This window comes from Pseudorca crassidens, chromosome 1 (assembly GCF_039906515.1).
Source record: "Pseudorca crassidens isolate mPseCra1 chromosome 1, mPseCra1.hap1, whole genome shotgun sequence".
NCBI classification, from domain to species: Eukaryota; Metazoa; Chordata; class Mammalia; order Artiodactyla; family Delphinidae; genus Pseudorca; species Pseudorca crassidens.
In genome coordinates this window covers 27,569,727-27,586,271 of record NC_090296.1, presented here as the reverse complement: position 1 = coordinate 27,586,271, position 16,545 = coordinate 27,569,727, and the positions used below count along the sequence as shown (strand labels likewise).

At 38.6% G+C, this 16,545-nt stretch overlaps 1 protein-coding gene across 16 annotated transcripts in view; it reads left to right on the top strand.

The window, feature by feature from the left end:
- Window positions 1-16,545, top strand: part of TTLL5 (tubulin tyrosine ligase like 5) — a 306,516-nt gene that overhangs the window by 113,905 nt on the left and 176,066 nt on the right. For all 16 annotated transcript variants that reach the window (XM_067729894.1, XM_067729939.1, XM_067729917.1 and 13 more), the window contains 6 exons: window positions 2,723-2,843; window positions 5,510-5,656; window positions 6,765-6,868; window positions 8,392-8,519; window positions 11,027-11,110; window positions 11,683-12,084. In XM_067729894.1, the coding sequence (XP_067585995.1) occupies window positions 2,723-2,843; window positions 5,510-5,656; window positions 6,765-6,868; window positions 8,392-8,519; window positions 11,027-11,110; window positions 11,683-12,084 (986 nt within the window). The remainder of the gene's footprint in view (window positions 1-2,722; window positions 2,844-5,509; window positions 5,657-6,764; window positions 6,869-8,391; window positions 8,520-11,026; window positions 11,111-11,682; window positions 12,085-16,545) is intronic.

Here is a 16,545-nt window from a genome sequence, read left to right as displayed (position 1 = left end):
CAGCCCAAGTTAGGATGAGACCTGAAAAGAGTCTCCTGCATTTATGACCTGGGGGTGGACTTTGTGGGTAGAAGAGAACTTGTGAGCTGAGCAAATAGGAAAGCAAGTGTGAACTAACTCTTTCAGCGAGTTTGACAATGAATGAAAGACAGGTGAGAACTCATCAGAGAGAGGGAGCAAGCTAAGAGAAAAACGATTCTGGGATTCTGGAGCTTATTTAGAGATTAGGGGAAGGCTTTGACGGTAAAAGAATTAGAGATACAGAAATGGATATATTGTCCTAAAGGAAGGTAGGAAGAGGCCAATGGAGGGGTGTCTCTTCCTGTAATGAATGCAGTAGTTAGAGGTTAAAGAGACAGGAAGTGTAGTTATATAAGCATGACGGCCTTTAGTTTCTAAGCTAGAGGTCAGTTCTTATACTGCAAGGATGGAGGGTGATATTGGCATTTAGGGGGTTGGAGGGTAGAGTTATAGTTTGGAATGGTGCGTGGAGAATGAGAGTAGTTGCGTTAGTGGAGAGCGGAGAGGGCTCTGTCAGAAGACTTGACTCTGGCTTTTCAGTGCTTGCCAACTGGCAGTGTGACCACAGGCAAGTTAGAGAGCTTCTCTAGGCCTCAGTTTTCTTTTCGTTAGGCCAGGGTATGGGGTTAGACATAGACAGGTTTTTCAAACTGTGCTCTCTAGAGAGGAAGGAGGAGTCCACTGAATTGAAATAGAACATTTGAAAACCACTGGACTATATTCTAATGTCCTTTCCAGCAATAAAATTCTACTTAGATGTTGTAGAAATAAATTAGTTATTCATAAATCTTACGGATCTTACTTTTAAAGAGTAAATTCTTGTAATTGCAGGGTGTGTTAATGTAATAAATCAGTGGTTTTCAAACTGTGTTCCCTGGAGCTGCCCATAATTCTGTGGAGCATCTCAGTGGCTACTGAGGGATCTGGGGGTGTTCCATGGCAAGGATTCAAGGCTCCAGGCCCCAGCCCACTAGTTGTATATTTTTGTATACTGAGGATCTCCATAGGCTTTTATTGTTTTTAAATAGATTTCTTTGGTGTAAATTATTCTATTATTTTGGTTTGTCAGTTACAGATTACTAGCTGACCAGTGTGTTCAATACCTTAGGGACAACCTCAGGATTAACATCCCACAGATCTCTAGTAAGATTTTTAGAGATGGAAAACTCAGTTCTTGTTCGTTTGATTTACAACAGTGATTTGCAACAAAAGGTTGATTGAAATCTCAGCTTCCAAGCAGTAATTCCCTTATCCAAAAGACCTTCATATTTTAATATTAGGGAAATAGTCAATAAAATTGGGTATTTTGCTACATTTGGAGGTGTCTGAAACGTGCCATTTTTAGCTCACTTTATTGCAAGTGAATTTGTTGACCAAAATGGAAAGTCTTTTTTCATTTATTTTGACCTGAAAATAATTAGCTTATGGGAATGGTTGAGGGGAAAGTGTATATGGTCTCCAGAACAAGGATTTTAAGTGTTCTTCTTGATGAAAAACATTTGAAAATATAAATTTCAAAATCATGTTGTGCTCCCATAAACTATTCCTGTTAATAACAAAGATGTAGCCTTATATTTCATACTCTGAAGAGCTTGAAAAGCAAATCTACTCCCCAACCTGACTCCTCTCCCTTCCAGCACACACATAGAAGATAGATGTAGACCCTCCTAGGATTTCCAGTTTACTCTGGACAAGTCCTTCGTCCTAACCTTGGGGGAACAGTGAGTAGAAAGCATTCAGTGATTGCATGTGTGAGGATTGTAAACAAAGTTTGTGTTGGGCCCTAATCTTCGCTGATGTAATTTTGGCTAGCATGTCAGAAGGCCAAGCAGCTGAAGTAACTACAGTCTCTCCTGAAAGAAAACAGATCGGCTGCAGTTAGCAGCCGAAGTGAAAGTCATCAGTGTTTCTCTGGTACTCCTGTCTTCTAAATGATAGCTTGATCAGATTTCCTTGTTTCCAACCTAGACCACCAAGCAGAAATCAGCTGGCTTCTTCACTGATGTTGCTGAGGTGCTTTTTACTATATGTGTGGACTTCTTTTTCCCCCTGAACATCTGGGCTCATCCTAGCCGGTCAGTGCATCTATGCCAAACTCCGTTGGACCTCACTCATTTGTTCTGGGCTCCAGCCACTCCCGTCTTGTAGTTGAGAAAAGCCTGACCTTAAATTTGGTCCCAAAGTTCCTTTGTACGATTTATCTGTTTCCTGCTTTGGAGGCTTTTGCACACCAGAAATTAGTTGCTATAGCAAAAGCCATACTTTTATACTAACTGATAAGTATGTTTTTAAGGGCTTCCAAGGCAGAAAAACCTTTCTGTATCAATACAAAGGTTCTTGTGAAAATTCGGTACTTTTCCTGTCCATTTCCCCGAGAAAGTTGTTTAAAAGTTCCAAAAGATAAGGTATAAGAGTAGGAAACATGATTCTCTATTCTTGCTTGATTTCCCCCCTGCCCCCCACGCCATGGTAATAATGAGAAAATAAGTAGGATTCTCCATCTCTGATTCTTTAAATAGAAAAAAAGAAATCTCATGTACTGGGTAGAAGGAATCTTTACTCAGTGACTGTATGATGGGCTTCATTTTTCTTAGCCATCCTAATAGAAGGATCCTCAAAGGCCACTTTGAGAGAGGCAAGCACACATTTGGTAGGTGCACCATTCTGTCTCATAACGGTATGTTGTTTTGGATTTCTGTAGCAAAGTGCAGGCCCGAATAGCATTCTCTGCCTATCTCCAGCATGTTCAAATCCGACTGATGAAAGACAGTGGAGGTCAAACGTTCAGTGCCAGTTGGGCTGCCAAAGAAGATGAACAGATGGTGAGGCTCTTCTTGTTGGAACCTTTTTACTTTCTCTTACTCTCCCTCCCTCCCTCCCTCCCTCCCTCCCTCCCTCCCTTCCTTCCTTCCTTACTTCCTTACTTCCTTCTTTTCTTTTTTTTCCTATACTAAGATAAAGAACAGTATACTTGTGGTGAAAGAATTATTCCACAGTACAGCTTGCAGATTTCTCTTACTTTTCTGTGAAGTGAATCTTGGATCTGGAGCCATGTTCATCACAGTATGTGTTGAGGGCATTAATTTACTTCATTCAGAAAATGGAAATTGATTGCTTATTAGATGTCAGGCCTGTGCAAAGCCCTAGAAAGGAATAACGATTTGCAGAGTCCTTTCTCAAGCAGCTTCACATTTTATTAATTCTTTGATATAGGCACTGTCATCTCCATTTGCAGATGAGGAAACAAAGACCTAGAGGAAGGGGGTAACTTGCCTGTTGTCCTGTAGCTCATACGTGCTGAAACTGGAACTTAAACTCAAATGTTGCAATTGCACATTATTTGCTCTTGCACTATTTCCATGGGTCATAAGGCATTTATTTTCTGTCCTGGGGGGTCAAGTTAGCTCTTTGAAAATCAACACTTTATCATGGGCCCTCTGAGAATGTACCATCCTCCATTTTAACCTTTTTTTCTTTACTAGTTGTCACTTTATAAAAGTCTTAGATTACTGGAAACAAACTTGTGTAATAATTTTTACTGTATATTGGTCATTCGAACCTGCCTAAAATTTAATATACTAGCAATGTTTTTCTTTTTGGATCAGAATGACAGGGAGCTTCAAGCTCTTTGGTAAGGTCAACGCATACAGCCCTTCCTTAGGCTTTTTAACCACAGGGATCTGTCACTGAAAAGAGAAGGACCATTAAGTCTGAGAAAGCTGCATTCTTTGTCCAGCTCAGTGGTGATCCTACTGTAATTTTCAGTGCTCCACATATAAGAGGCGTACAATATGCTGGGCTTATTATAAAAGCATGATGGATATCCCAGAAAACAACTTGTGAATTTAAAGTAGCCAATACAACCCAGAGATAAAACCTTGTGTGTTGTGAGTAATTTTTCAACCATCAATGGAAAATGTTAGCTCTGCTCTTTCCAAGTGGAAAATTGAAACTGCCTTTTTGAGAGTCAGTTTGTCTGCTTCACTGTGAAAAAATAATATTTTAATATAACAGCTTAAACCAGCCTATAGTAAAGACAGCAGGGTAGACCTATGAAATCCAACCCTCTGGTTATGAGACTGTTTCTTTATGTTGGAGTAAATTGTCACCAAAGGACAGTGAACCAAAATCAAATTCAAGAAGAAAAAAATAGCTCAGAAGAGAATAACTATTGCAACTGCTGACTTGGGATTCACACAGGATTTCTATGGGGCTTTTTATAAGAATATTTAGGATCATCACTGCAGAACTTAGTATCAGTTGTGTGCATTCCTGTTTGAAAATCTATCTAAACAACGAACCCTAAGGCATTACCTGATGATTGTGGCAGTGATCTTGTTTATGAGGAAGGTGAGTGTAGAATTGCCTTCTCTGATCCAAGTTAGGTTTAGAGCTTCTTTATCACGTAATTCACAGAAGGCACATAGACAGAAGTTCCCCAAATCCATCATCTTCAGGCAATTTTACTGTGTTTGGGGGTTGGGTGCGGGGAACTACTATCTTTAAGGCCCTTGGCCCTGCAAGAATCTCTCTTTGAAGCATTTGTGATGTTATGAATGATCTGATTGGTATCTGTTCAGATTTCAAAATCCTTTGCCCCATCTCAAGTGAGATGTATCCCTGCTACCCCTTAATGACCTTTCACTATGCCCTCTTTGCCAACCCCCAACTCTAAAAGCATCCTTATTCTTGGGGAAGAAAAAGTAAATAAAAAGCTATCGCCTTGCAAGCCTGGTAACAGTTCTTTCTTTCCTTTAGTCACTAAACTTTTTAAATCAGTAGTTTCTGCTCTTCACCTGTATTCTTCAGTATCCATTCGTTTCTTAACCTCTACTTTCTGTCGCCTTTACTCTGCTGAAAGTGGTTGTGGTCCTTTCCTGCTCCAGCCTCTTGGAAACTGTGACATGGGAGCCTTCCTCCCTTGGCTTGCATGACACTGTTTTCTCCCGTGTTTCTTTCTACATTTCTGATGTTTCTGTCATGGTTTGTTGTGGTGGTTGTTTGTTTTTTTCTGATTCTTCCTCCTCTTTCCGACCTCTGAGTGTCAGTATTTCTGTATTCTTTCTCTCCCTTCTCACCTTTGATGACTTGATCCATGGTTTTAGTTTCCTCTACCTATTACTTTCCCTAAGTATCTCTCTCTGACCACCCTATTGGAAGTGATAGCTGCACTTTGAATTATTATAGTACTATGTATATATGAATTGTACTTTTACAGCTGCTACTTTATTACATAGTTATTTGCACACATACTTGATTTTGATTTTCCCACTGCCAGCTTGTTAAAGGAAGAGGATATGTTTGTTTCATTTTGTTCGTGTCTTACTGTGTCCTTGCTATACCTAGTATGTTTGCTCTGGGTCTTATTTGTTGAAGTGTATAGTATACCTCTTCTTATCTCTCTATTGTGTAATCCCCTTGTAGCTTGTCTTCTGTTGCTTAAGCACAATGCCTTCTTTTTTTCCCCCAATGACTCTTTAATTTATAGGAGCTAGTGGTTCGTTTCCTCAAGCGCGCATCAAGTAACCTCCAGCACTCACTGAGGATGGTATTACCCAGTCGGAGACTGGCACTTCTGGAGCGCAGAAGAATGCTGGCCCACCACCTGGGTGAATTTATCATTGTGTACAACAAGGTAGGTGGTTCATCTGTTAGTCTTGTGCTTTGGATCGCCACGCACTGTCAGAAACAGGCTAGAAGCCTCTGTCCAGCTGAGTGGAGAGGTTCTTCTTCCCTTTTAGCATTATCACGTGCTTTGTGGGACGTTATGGGGAGCAGGACGTCACTCCCTAACCAGCTGGTCTGAAAAGCTACTTTTGACTACTTGTGAAGGCCCAGGGGCCGTAGTTCAGTCTCATCCAAAGGCACATTCCTTTTGAGTGCTGTTGCACCTGAGATGAATCCTGGGCTATGTGAATTTGCATTGTCGTTATTGTGCCTGGAGACAGTGGTGAATTGACTATTTGAGAGCAAATTTGAACTGTGGATTTAATACAGAGACACAGTCTTCCTTCCTGAGTGAGTTACACTTTGTTCTCTAGAACATTTTAGATAGTGACTTCATTTTACAACCAAGCCCAGAAAATAGACTATTTAGTGAGAATAGTCTGCAAAGCACCTTTTATCCAAGGGTCTTAGAATGCTTTAGAAATGTCATTTTGGGGTGGGGGGAGCGGGGAACATGGTCATTTTTCAGAAAGGAAAGCTGAGGTCTGGAAATTTAAATAGCTTTTTTGAAATGTGTGGAATGGTCGGTACAGTATCAACACATCAAATCCATAGCTACATAGCTACTCCAGCTCTGTTGAGAATTTTGGGACAACTTACATAAGTAAAGAATTTACTCAATTTGCATACTACTATAGGAGTATCTTCCAAGACCTATCTTTCCTCTCCCTAACTGTAACAAAATACAGTGTCTCTGTTGTCATTCTATTAAAGCTTCAAGTGTGACCACAGACATTACCAAGCTCTTTTTTCACTGGGCTACCTGAGTAAAAAGTAAAAACATGATAAAAATTTATATTTATTATGCAACTCTTACTTGGAAACTCTAAAATGTTTCATGAAATAATGACAGAAAATAATATATCAGATTTATAGGTGGCAAAAGTACATGGAGGAATTAAATGTCTTTACTATAAAGACAAATTAACCCAAGGGTAATGAAACCAGACGATGAAGTATGCATTTATCAGGAGTCAGTTTTATCTTGTTTTTCTGTGGGGTTGGGGACTGGATAGGAAACAGAACAAATGGCTGGAAAGAAATCGAAGAAGAAACTTGAGGAAGAAGAGGAAGATGGGGTGAATACGGAAAACTTTCAGGAGTTCATCAGACAAGCAAGGTAGAAGACATTCTTAATAAAAAGTATCTTATTCTGCCTTCCACACTGCCCCATTGATTCCCAGTAGCCCCTTGTTTCTAACATATGGATGTGAATAAAATCACTCTTAGAAGGAGAAGAAGGGTTTCATAGACTTGATCTCTCTATATCTCAGCCAATTATTGGCTGTTGTCATGGTTTTAGTTATCAAAACACTGCTGCTGGGCATCTGGGCTGTATTTCTAGACAGCTTCAAAGTACACACCACTCTAAGGGCTGAGGGAGCACTTCGGAAAGCTGAAGTTAGAGGTGTCTAGTGTTTACTGGATCTGAATTTAGCCCTGACCTACTGATGCAGTGGAGATGACTACATTTTGCCTACGTTGAGTGGCTTGAGGAATGGGCAGTTTCTCAGCACTGTAAGGGTTACGCCTAATGTATATAAAAGAAAACAAGTCCTTCATGCTTAAGGTTAGCTTTTAGGGGTTGAAAAATCTCAGCATTCAGCTCTCTATCTTGATCCAATTAGCCAGGCCATTCTTTGCTACTTTGGAGACCTTGGGGTTTACTCTGAGATCCATAGGAGCAGTTTCCAAGGTTGTCGTTACAGTGTATTCTGAAGATAGGATACAGGTTCTTTGTAATATTGCAGGAATATTTTGCTTATTTGAAGGCCACTTATCTGGAACATAGCCAGGCTCCAGGAAAAAAATGCAAAAGGCCGTTGAGGAGCTGCTACAGATTTTACAAAATCCATCATAGTATGTTTACTGGAAGAATTCTATGGGCCCTCATCTGTTTCCTTACACTTTCCATTTTGTGGGTGTTCGTAAAAAGTGCATATCATTTCAATATTTGAAGTGACCTAGAGACCATCTGGTTCAGTTTCCACTGTATAGATGGTTAGGGAAATCTTCCTTGGTTACGCTGGTGAGTTTCCGTATTTATGACAAAGTGGCTTCTTTAGTGAATATACTCCAATTATCTGGAAGTGGGGTGGACAAACTGCCAAGGACCAGATAATAAATGTTTCAGACTTTGTGAGCTACATGTGGTCTTTATAGCATACTCTTCTTTAAAAATATGAAAACCGTTCTTAGCTGGGAGCCATACAAAAACAGCCTGCTGGTCAGGGTTGGCCCACTGTCTGTAGTTGGTTGACCCCTGATTTAGAACATGGCTGTCCAATAGAACTTTCTGTGTTGTAGCTACTGAGTACTTGAAATGTGGCTAGTGTAACCAAGGAACTGAATCTTTAATTTTAATTCATTTAAATCTAAATAGTCACATATGACTAGTGGCTACTATATTGGACAGTGCAGATGTAGAATATTCACTGTGGAATGAATAAAACCTTGTCATGCTTTAAATTTTTCAGACTGCTTCATTTATATTTCTTTTTTACCATCTATTAATAGGGAGTTTCCAGCTTGTGCTTTTCATTTTCCCCTTCTTCAGCTTACTCCATTTTCATAATAAAATCTGGTAGAAAGATTTTCCAGAACACCTTCCCCTTCTAACCATACTTTCTCTCCCCATTTCAGTGAGGCTGAACTGGAGGAGGTGTTGACTTTTTATACACAAAAAAACAAGTCTGCAAGTGTCTTCCTGGGGACTCACTCAAAAAGTTCTAAAAACAGCAACAGTTTTTCTGATAGCGGGGCAAAGGGTGGTAAGTATATTGGTTAATTAATGAAAAATAAGAAGAACAAGTGAAAAAATGAGATGTGCAAAGGGGAACCAAAAATAATATGTTGCCTAAGCACTAATAGACTCCAAGGTGGTAAAGTTTTGCAGTGTGTGGGTAGGGGATGAGGAGGCCTTATGTTTTTGTCCTAAAAGCGCAAGAGGGACGTGGTCTAATTTTTTTTTTCATGAAAATTAACATCAGAGAGCTGTTTTCAAGACAAGCTAATAATACCTAACAGTTAGTGAGCGCTCATATTACTGTCTACTGGACATGATCTTATTTTTTTACTTCCAAAAACCAGATGGAGTAGGTGCTATTATAAAACTTCTCTACAGATGAGGGAACAGAGCTGAAAGAGACAGAGTAACTTGCCCAAGGGTGCCCTGCACCATACAGTGGAACAGGAATCTGAACTTTAGTCTACCTGACTCAAAGCTTGTGCTCTTAGTCTCTGTTCTTCTGCCTCTCCTAATGATTATTTCTCACTCCTGTTAAATTTTTTGGTTCCTCCAGCTCATCACCATTTGCATTTGGGGTAGGAGAATTCTTTGTTGTGTGGGACTATTCCATACCTGGTGGAATGTCTAATATCCATAGTCCCAAGCCCTAAATGTCACCATCTTCCTTCAGTCATTGTGATAACCCAATGTTCCCATGCATTTCAAAAATTTGTCACTGCTGGGGAACTCCATGATTGGGGATTTGGAATTGATGTGGACCAAACTATCTAGTTCATGTCATATGATCAAAAAATAGCAGCAATACTCAGTTATAAACAAAGTTTGTGCTTCAAGTGTAAGATTCATTTAAAATCTAGATGGAAGCATAAGACATAGATAATATACTAATTTTGTAGTATGCTAACCCCTAGATTCAAAGATGTAGATTTCTTTGCTACTCTTAAGGCTATCATAGTCTAATGTGGAAAGAGCTGGGGATATCGGTCATTTAAAATGTAGAGTGAGTTTTCCCAAGGAAACGGTGTTACTGTTTTAATAACTGATTAGCTTCAGAGGTTAGTCTACAAAAGCCTATTTGGCTCACTGTACACTTAAAGTATTGTATTAGTAGAAATACTTCTGAGTCCAGCCCTCTTCTTTGAGCTTTCCTAACGTATCTAAGTTCTAAAGCTAGTTTGTTTATCCGTTCATTCATTCCTTCTACATATTTTTAATGAACACCTATCATGTGTCAGACATGGTGATAGTTGCTAGAGATACAGGGACCAGGACTGTCACAATTCTTGACTTTATAAGATTTATTGTCTGCTGGATGAACTTGGGTGAGTAAATACAGGAAGAAGGTTGGTAGGATCTCTGAAAAGACCCTCTAACAGTGTTGAGAAAGGGAGGCTGAGGAGTTTTTGTAATGAGGTTGGGGTAGGGAGAAGTGTGCTAGGCAGGTGAAGTCCTAGCTTGGCATTCAGGTAGTATCTTCTCCCCTGGTAGTAATGGAGAAGCCCTAACAGCACGTACTAGCAGCACCTGTTTGTACAGATGCGTCCTCGGAAATTCTGGGCTTCATGTGTTAAGGGCTACCTTTACATAATAATGTCTGTACCTAGCAATACCAATCAAGAATAACTAGAGGGGCAGTAGGAAGGCCTCAATCAAGGGAACAACAGTATGACATTTGGTAGTATCTGGACTTGTTAAAAACATGAGCAAACAAATGTGTGACAGTATTACCTGTGCTGGTGGTGATGGACAGAAGAGAATTCATATGTCCTTATTCTTTCATTCTGAAAGATGATCTGTAAAATGGCCTGTCTTAAGTTTTTGTATGAACCTGGCCCTTGAGAAAGATTTTTGGAATATTTCTCTAAGTATATGATTAGCTCTGGCTGTTCTGTTTCAAAATTCTGTAGTAGAAAAAAAACCTAATTTATTACGGTGGAAATTTATTTTATTAGAGTGATTTTGTTATTGAATATACTGATCAGTCAGTCTAATAAGCAAACTCACTCAGCTTATTCAAGTAAAACCAAGGAGATTAAGATACAGAGCTGTTGTGGTAAACAGGTATCTTGCCAACAAACACTGGGGCTGTTCTTTCTATCTCTTGGCAGTTGCCTGGTCCATATATATTACGACTTCTTTGTTCCACTGTGTACCACCGACCAGTTTGGTCTCTTAGCTCCCCAAGTCTGAATTCTTGACAGAGGCATCTTACTGCCCTTACTCATTTTCTTTCCCAGGCATGTTCTAGCTTGTTGGCAGTCCATGGATGGCTGCCCTGGGTTTTGGTATCTTTTCCTGATTCAGTCAGCTGGAGCTGGGGTTAGGACTAGTTGGGAATCATTTGGTTGGTGTCCCACTCAACAGGGCTGTGAGCGTGGCCATCCTTGGAAAAGTGTGGTGAGAAATGCAATGGTTCCTAGCATTGATTACTAGTTGTGTTATATTTTGGAAACAAAATTATGTGTAGAACAATGCTGTAGCATTTGATTAGTAACAGAGCCTAAGCTCAGTATTTATTTCTTATTTCAGATCACCCTGAAACGATGGAAGAAGTGAAAATAAAGCAGCCCAAGCAGCAACAAGCAACAGAAATTCACTCTGATAAATTATCTCGTGAGTGACTTCAAACCTACATAGATTTGCTGCTCTCTGATAAATCTCTAAATGAAAAAAAAAATGTCATCAGATATTAAATGATTTTCGGGCGTGTGACATTACTCCAGAAAGCTCCTTTTCTTTGTTTTTCCTTTTCCCTTAGAATTTCCTTTTGTCTACTCATAGCCTATTATCCTTCCAAGGAATTTCTCACTTTCTTAATGTTTAAAATTCTGAGCACTTTTTTTTCTAGAACGGTGAAAATCAGGGGGAGAGGAGTTAGCTGTCATTACCAGAAACTTTGTCCTGAGGCCCTAACGTTTGTAAAGCACCTGCTCTGGTTGATGGAGGTAGTCCCAACACCAGCTTTCAGAAGGGACTAAAAATAAACTGTTTCCATTGCCACATTGTCTCAGTGGGCAGTATTCATTAGGTTCATGATGAATCTCCCTAAAGTTTGTATTTTTCATTATGTCTGTTTCATGCTAAGATTACTTTGATGTTTAAAAATGTTTGCTTCATGTTTACATACAGAATTTACATTAATTTTTCCTAAAATGATCTGTTTTTGTTTGGTTTTGTTTTAACAGGTTTTACCACTTCAGCAGAAAAAGAGGCTAAATTAGTCTATACCAGTTCTTCCTCTACTTCTTTCTCTGGTCCTGCTGCTACTCCTCTGCAGAAAATTCCCAACACCCATTTGTCATCTGTTATTACCACCTCTGACCTCTCACCAGGGCCAGGCCACCATTCTTCTTTATCTCAGATTCCTCCAGCTATCCCCAGCATGGCTCACCAGCCAGCAATTCTACTGAGCACAGTCCCTGGCAGTGCTTCTCCCTCCATCCATCCTGGGACGCAGAACATACTGAGCCCCGCCGGCCTGCCGCACTGTCGATCAGGCAGTTACACCATTGGCCCCTTTTCCTCTTTCCAAAGTGCTGCGCACATCTATAGCCAGAAACTGTCTCGTCCCTCTTCAGCAAAGGCAGGTGAGTGAGAGAATGAAAGGCACTCCACAATGTCAGCTTCTCCCCAGCCCCAGTTAAAAAAGAATGCCATCTCTTCCCGTTGGCTTTTCTTTTGAAAGGTAAAGGGACACAGGGTGCATAGTTCTGATGTGACTAAGGAAGAGTCTTGCATTTGGTCCAGTAGCACTCATTCACTGGTAAGAAAATGAAACAACTTCTTTTAGGTGCTGGGGGTAAAGAAATGAGTAAGACAAGGCTTCTATTTACTGGGAGCTTACAGCATAGTCAAGAGATAATTGTGATATTTGTCTTTTTACTGTTGAGTTGTAAGTGTTCTTTATATATTCTGGGTACAAGTCCCTTGCCACATGCATGATTTAGAAGTATTTTCTCTCATTCTGTTGAGTATGTTTTTCCTAAGAATTTTATAGTTTAGGTCTTTTATCCATTTTGATATAATTTTTGTATATGGTGTGGCATAAAGGTCTTAACATCTCTTTTTTTGCATGTAGTTATTCAGTTGTCCCAGCACCTTTTGTTGAAAGACTGTTATTTTCCTGTTGAATTGTCTTGGCACTCTTGTCAAAAATCATTTAATCTTAAGTGTAAGGGTTTACTTCTGGAGTCTCAATTCTATTCCACTGATCTGTATATCTGCCCTTATGCGAGTACCACATTGTCTTCATTACTATAGCATTGTAGTAAGTTTTGAAATCACCAAGGGTGATTCTTCCATCTTTGTTCTTCTTTTTCATATTGTTTAGGCTATTCTGGATCCCTTGCATTTTCGTATGAACCTTAGGATCAGCTTGTCAATTTTTGCAAAAATAGGCAGATGGAATTTTGATAGGGATTGTGTTGAATTTGTAGATTAGCGAGTATCTTAACATTGGCCAGATTTTTAAACACCTGAGTAATATCCACGTTAAGGTGAGTTACAGTTAAGCTATGTTTTATAAGTAGCCAATCTATATGTCTTAATCATTGTCTGATTTCAAATGAAATGGATATAGTAATATGGAGCTTGAATCAGAGATATGAAAGGGTCTACTTTAATAAGTCATCATATGAATATGTACGTATATATGTATTAGTGCTAATTCTGAGTGATTATTCTTATGATTTAATCTTCTAAAATCAATAATAATTATGCTCTGGTTTAAATTTTTTCTCCCATGTGAGAGAAATTCAGTAAGGTCAGTGTCTCCAGTACCTTGTGGCTGTCATCAGAACTTCTTTTTTAAACCTTCCTTTTTTTCATACCTATCGCAGAGGAGGATAAGGAACGGAAGAAGCTAGTCAGTTCAAAAATATTTCCTAATTTCCGTTGTGATTTCTTTCTTGACCCATGGATTGTTTATAAGTATATTGTTTAATCTTCACATAGTTGGCATTCTCTATTTTTTGTGATTGCTTTTCAGCTTATTTCCACTGTGGTCAAAGAACATATTCTGAATGGCTTAAACAGCAGTAGACAACAATATATAGTTGGCAACAATATACTTGACAACAATAATATCCTATAAGTGATTGGAGTCAAATTTTTCTGTGGTCATTGAATAGTTTGGGGATGAGATTAAGATGTCATTTATTTTTTTTATTTTTTTTTTTTTCGGTACGCGGGCCTCTCACTGTTGTGGCCTCTCCCCCTGCGGAGCACAGGCTCCGGACGCGCAGGCCCAGCGGCCATGGCTCACGGGCGCAGCCGCTCTGTGGCATGTGGGATCCTCCCAGACCGGGACACGAACCCGTGTCCCCTGCATCGGCAGGCGGACCCCCAACCACTGCGCCACCAGGGAAGCCCAAGATGTTATTTTGAATTTAGACTTTTTCAAGATAAATATACAGTATCAAGTTTCAAAGGTCACCACTGAAAAAATTAAAATATGGAAATTTAAACATGTGGGAAGAAGAAAAATGGATCGGGTCGGGGGAAACACCCACAAACATAGAAGCACACAAGTGCAAAGCTTAGAAAATGCAAGAAATGGAAGCTTGAAAGATGGTAAACCAAGTCCTAATATATCAAGAATCAAATAAATATAAATGGGCTGAACTTGTTAGAAGAGTGTCAGATTGAATTTTTTAAAAATCTAACTGTATGTTGTTTACCAACGAAAGACATATATAAAGATAAGGACGTAGAATGGTTGAAAGTAAAAGGATGAAGAAAGAAATACCATGTAAATACCAACCAGAATAAAGGTGGTGCTAATATATGCTAACTTAATTTAGTGTATATTAGCTTATATTAGGCTTTAAGAGAGAAAATTTTCCTAACAGATACAGAGAGTAATTACATAAAACAGAAAGTTTAGTTCAGCAGAAAGATAAAACAGTTCTAAGTGCAGCTAACAAAATAACCTCCAAATAAATAAAACAAAAATTGATACAACTAATGAGGAATCTACAAATCTACTGTCTTAGTGGGAGATTTCCACATATTTCTGTCCAATACTAGTAGATACACAGATTTTGTAAATCAGCAAAGATAAAGACAATTTGAACAAGATGATAACTTTATCTATTGCTCATTCATAATACTCTGTACCCAATAATTAGAGAAAACACCTTCTTAAGCACACATGATACGTTTATAATAAACAGTCATGTCCTACATCATAAGACAACAGATTTCAGAGTTGGTATCATATACAGCCACATTCTCTGTCCATACTGCAATTAAATTGAATGTCGACAGCAACGATACATAACAAATCCTTATATATTTAAAAATTTACAAGAGTTCAGAGAAGAGATCATAATGGAAATAAATGTAAAACTATTAGAATTGAAAGACAGTGAAAAAACTTCATGTTCAGATGTGTGGAGAGCAATGAAAAACAGTATTTGGAGGGAAATTTACTGCCTTAAATACTTATATTTGAAAAGAAGAAAGGCTAAAAATTAATGTGCTAAATATCTATTTCAGATGTTATAAAAACAGCAATATTACAAATCTAAATAAAGGAGAAAGAGAGATAAGAGTAAAGATAAAAATCAAAGACAAGAGTAAAAATTACAGAATTCAAAAATAAGGTACCGTAGAGAAAATATCGGAGCCAAAATTTCTTTGAAGAGCCTAAGAAGGTGGACAAACCTCTGGTGAGACCGATCAGGAAAAGAGAGAAGATATGGATAAATAATGTAAGGAATGAAAAGCAGACAGAAAATACAAATTTAGCATAGGTGACAAAAATATTAGAATACTGTTAACCACTTTATTCCAATAAAATTGAAAACCTATGCAAAGTGGATAATGCCTACAAAAGTAAGTAAAATTGGTTCAAGAAGATGAAGAGGGACTTCCCTGGTGGTCCAGTGGTTAAGACTCTGCGTTCCCAATGCAGGGGGTCCGGGTTCGATCCCTGGTCAGGGAACTAGATCCCTCATGCATGCCGCAACTAAGATCCTGCATGCTGCAACTAAAAAGATCCTGCACACGGCAATGAAGATCCCGCGTGCCCCGACTAAGACCTGGCTCAGCCAAATAAATAATAAATAAATAAATTTTTTTAAGAAAAGAAAAAATTTATTAAAAAAAAAAGATGAAGAAAGCCTGAATGGTCCTATAACTATTAAAATAAGTTATACAGTAGTTAAAAAATCTCACAAAGAAAACTTGAGGCCCAGATGGTTTTATAGATAAGTTCTGACAATCTTTCAAGGGAAGGATAATTCCAATCTTAAACTCTTCTAGAGCATGGAAAAAGAGACAACAGTAATAACTCTGTGTGGCTAGTTTAATCTTGATAACAAAACCAATTAAGGACAGTATTAGAGAGGGAAATTATAGATCAGCTTCATTTATGAACACCAATGCAAAAATTCTAATCAAAATATGAGCCAGCCACATCTAGCAATATATGAGAGAGATTAGATCCCATGAACAAGTTTATCCAAGGAATACAGAAGGGGGTTAACAGAAAATCTATAAATGTCGTTTGTCACATCAGCAGATTGAAGGAGAAAAACTGTACTTATCCTCTTAGTAGATGCAGAAAAAGAATTTGGTAAAATTCTGTACTCGTTCATGATAATAACTCTCAGCATACTAGGAAGAGAAGGAAACCCTCTTTATTGAAAGTGGGTGTCTGCCAAAATCTCACAAGAGATATCAGTGTAAATGGGGAAATGTCGAAAGCATTCCTTCTAAGGTTAAGAGCAAGAAGAGGATGCCCACTGACATTTCTTCTACTCAGTGTTTTACTGGAGGTCAAGAGCCAGTATAATAAAACAAGAAAAAGAAATTAAAAGCATAAGGATCAAAAGGGAGGAAATAAAATTTATTTATTTGCAGATAATACATTATCTACATAGAAAACTGAAAATAAGCTACAGATACACTTGTGGCATTAAGTGCATTCACATTGTTGTACAACCACATCACCAAGAGAACAACATGCATAAAAATGATAAGCTATCTAGGGATAAATTTAGGAAAGACTTTTATAAGGAAATTTTATAAGACTTCGTTTAGAG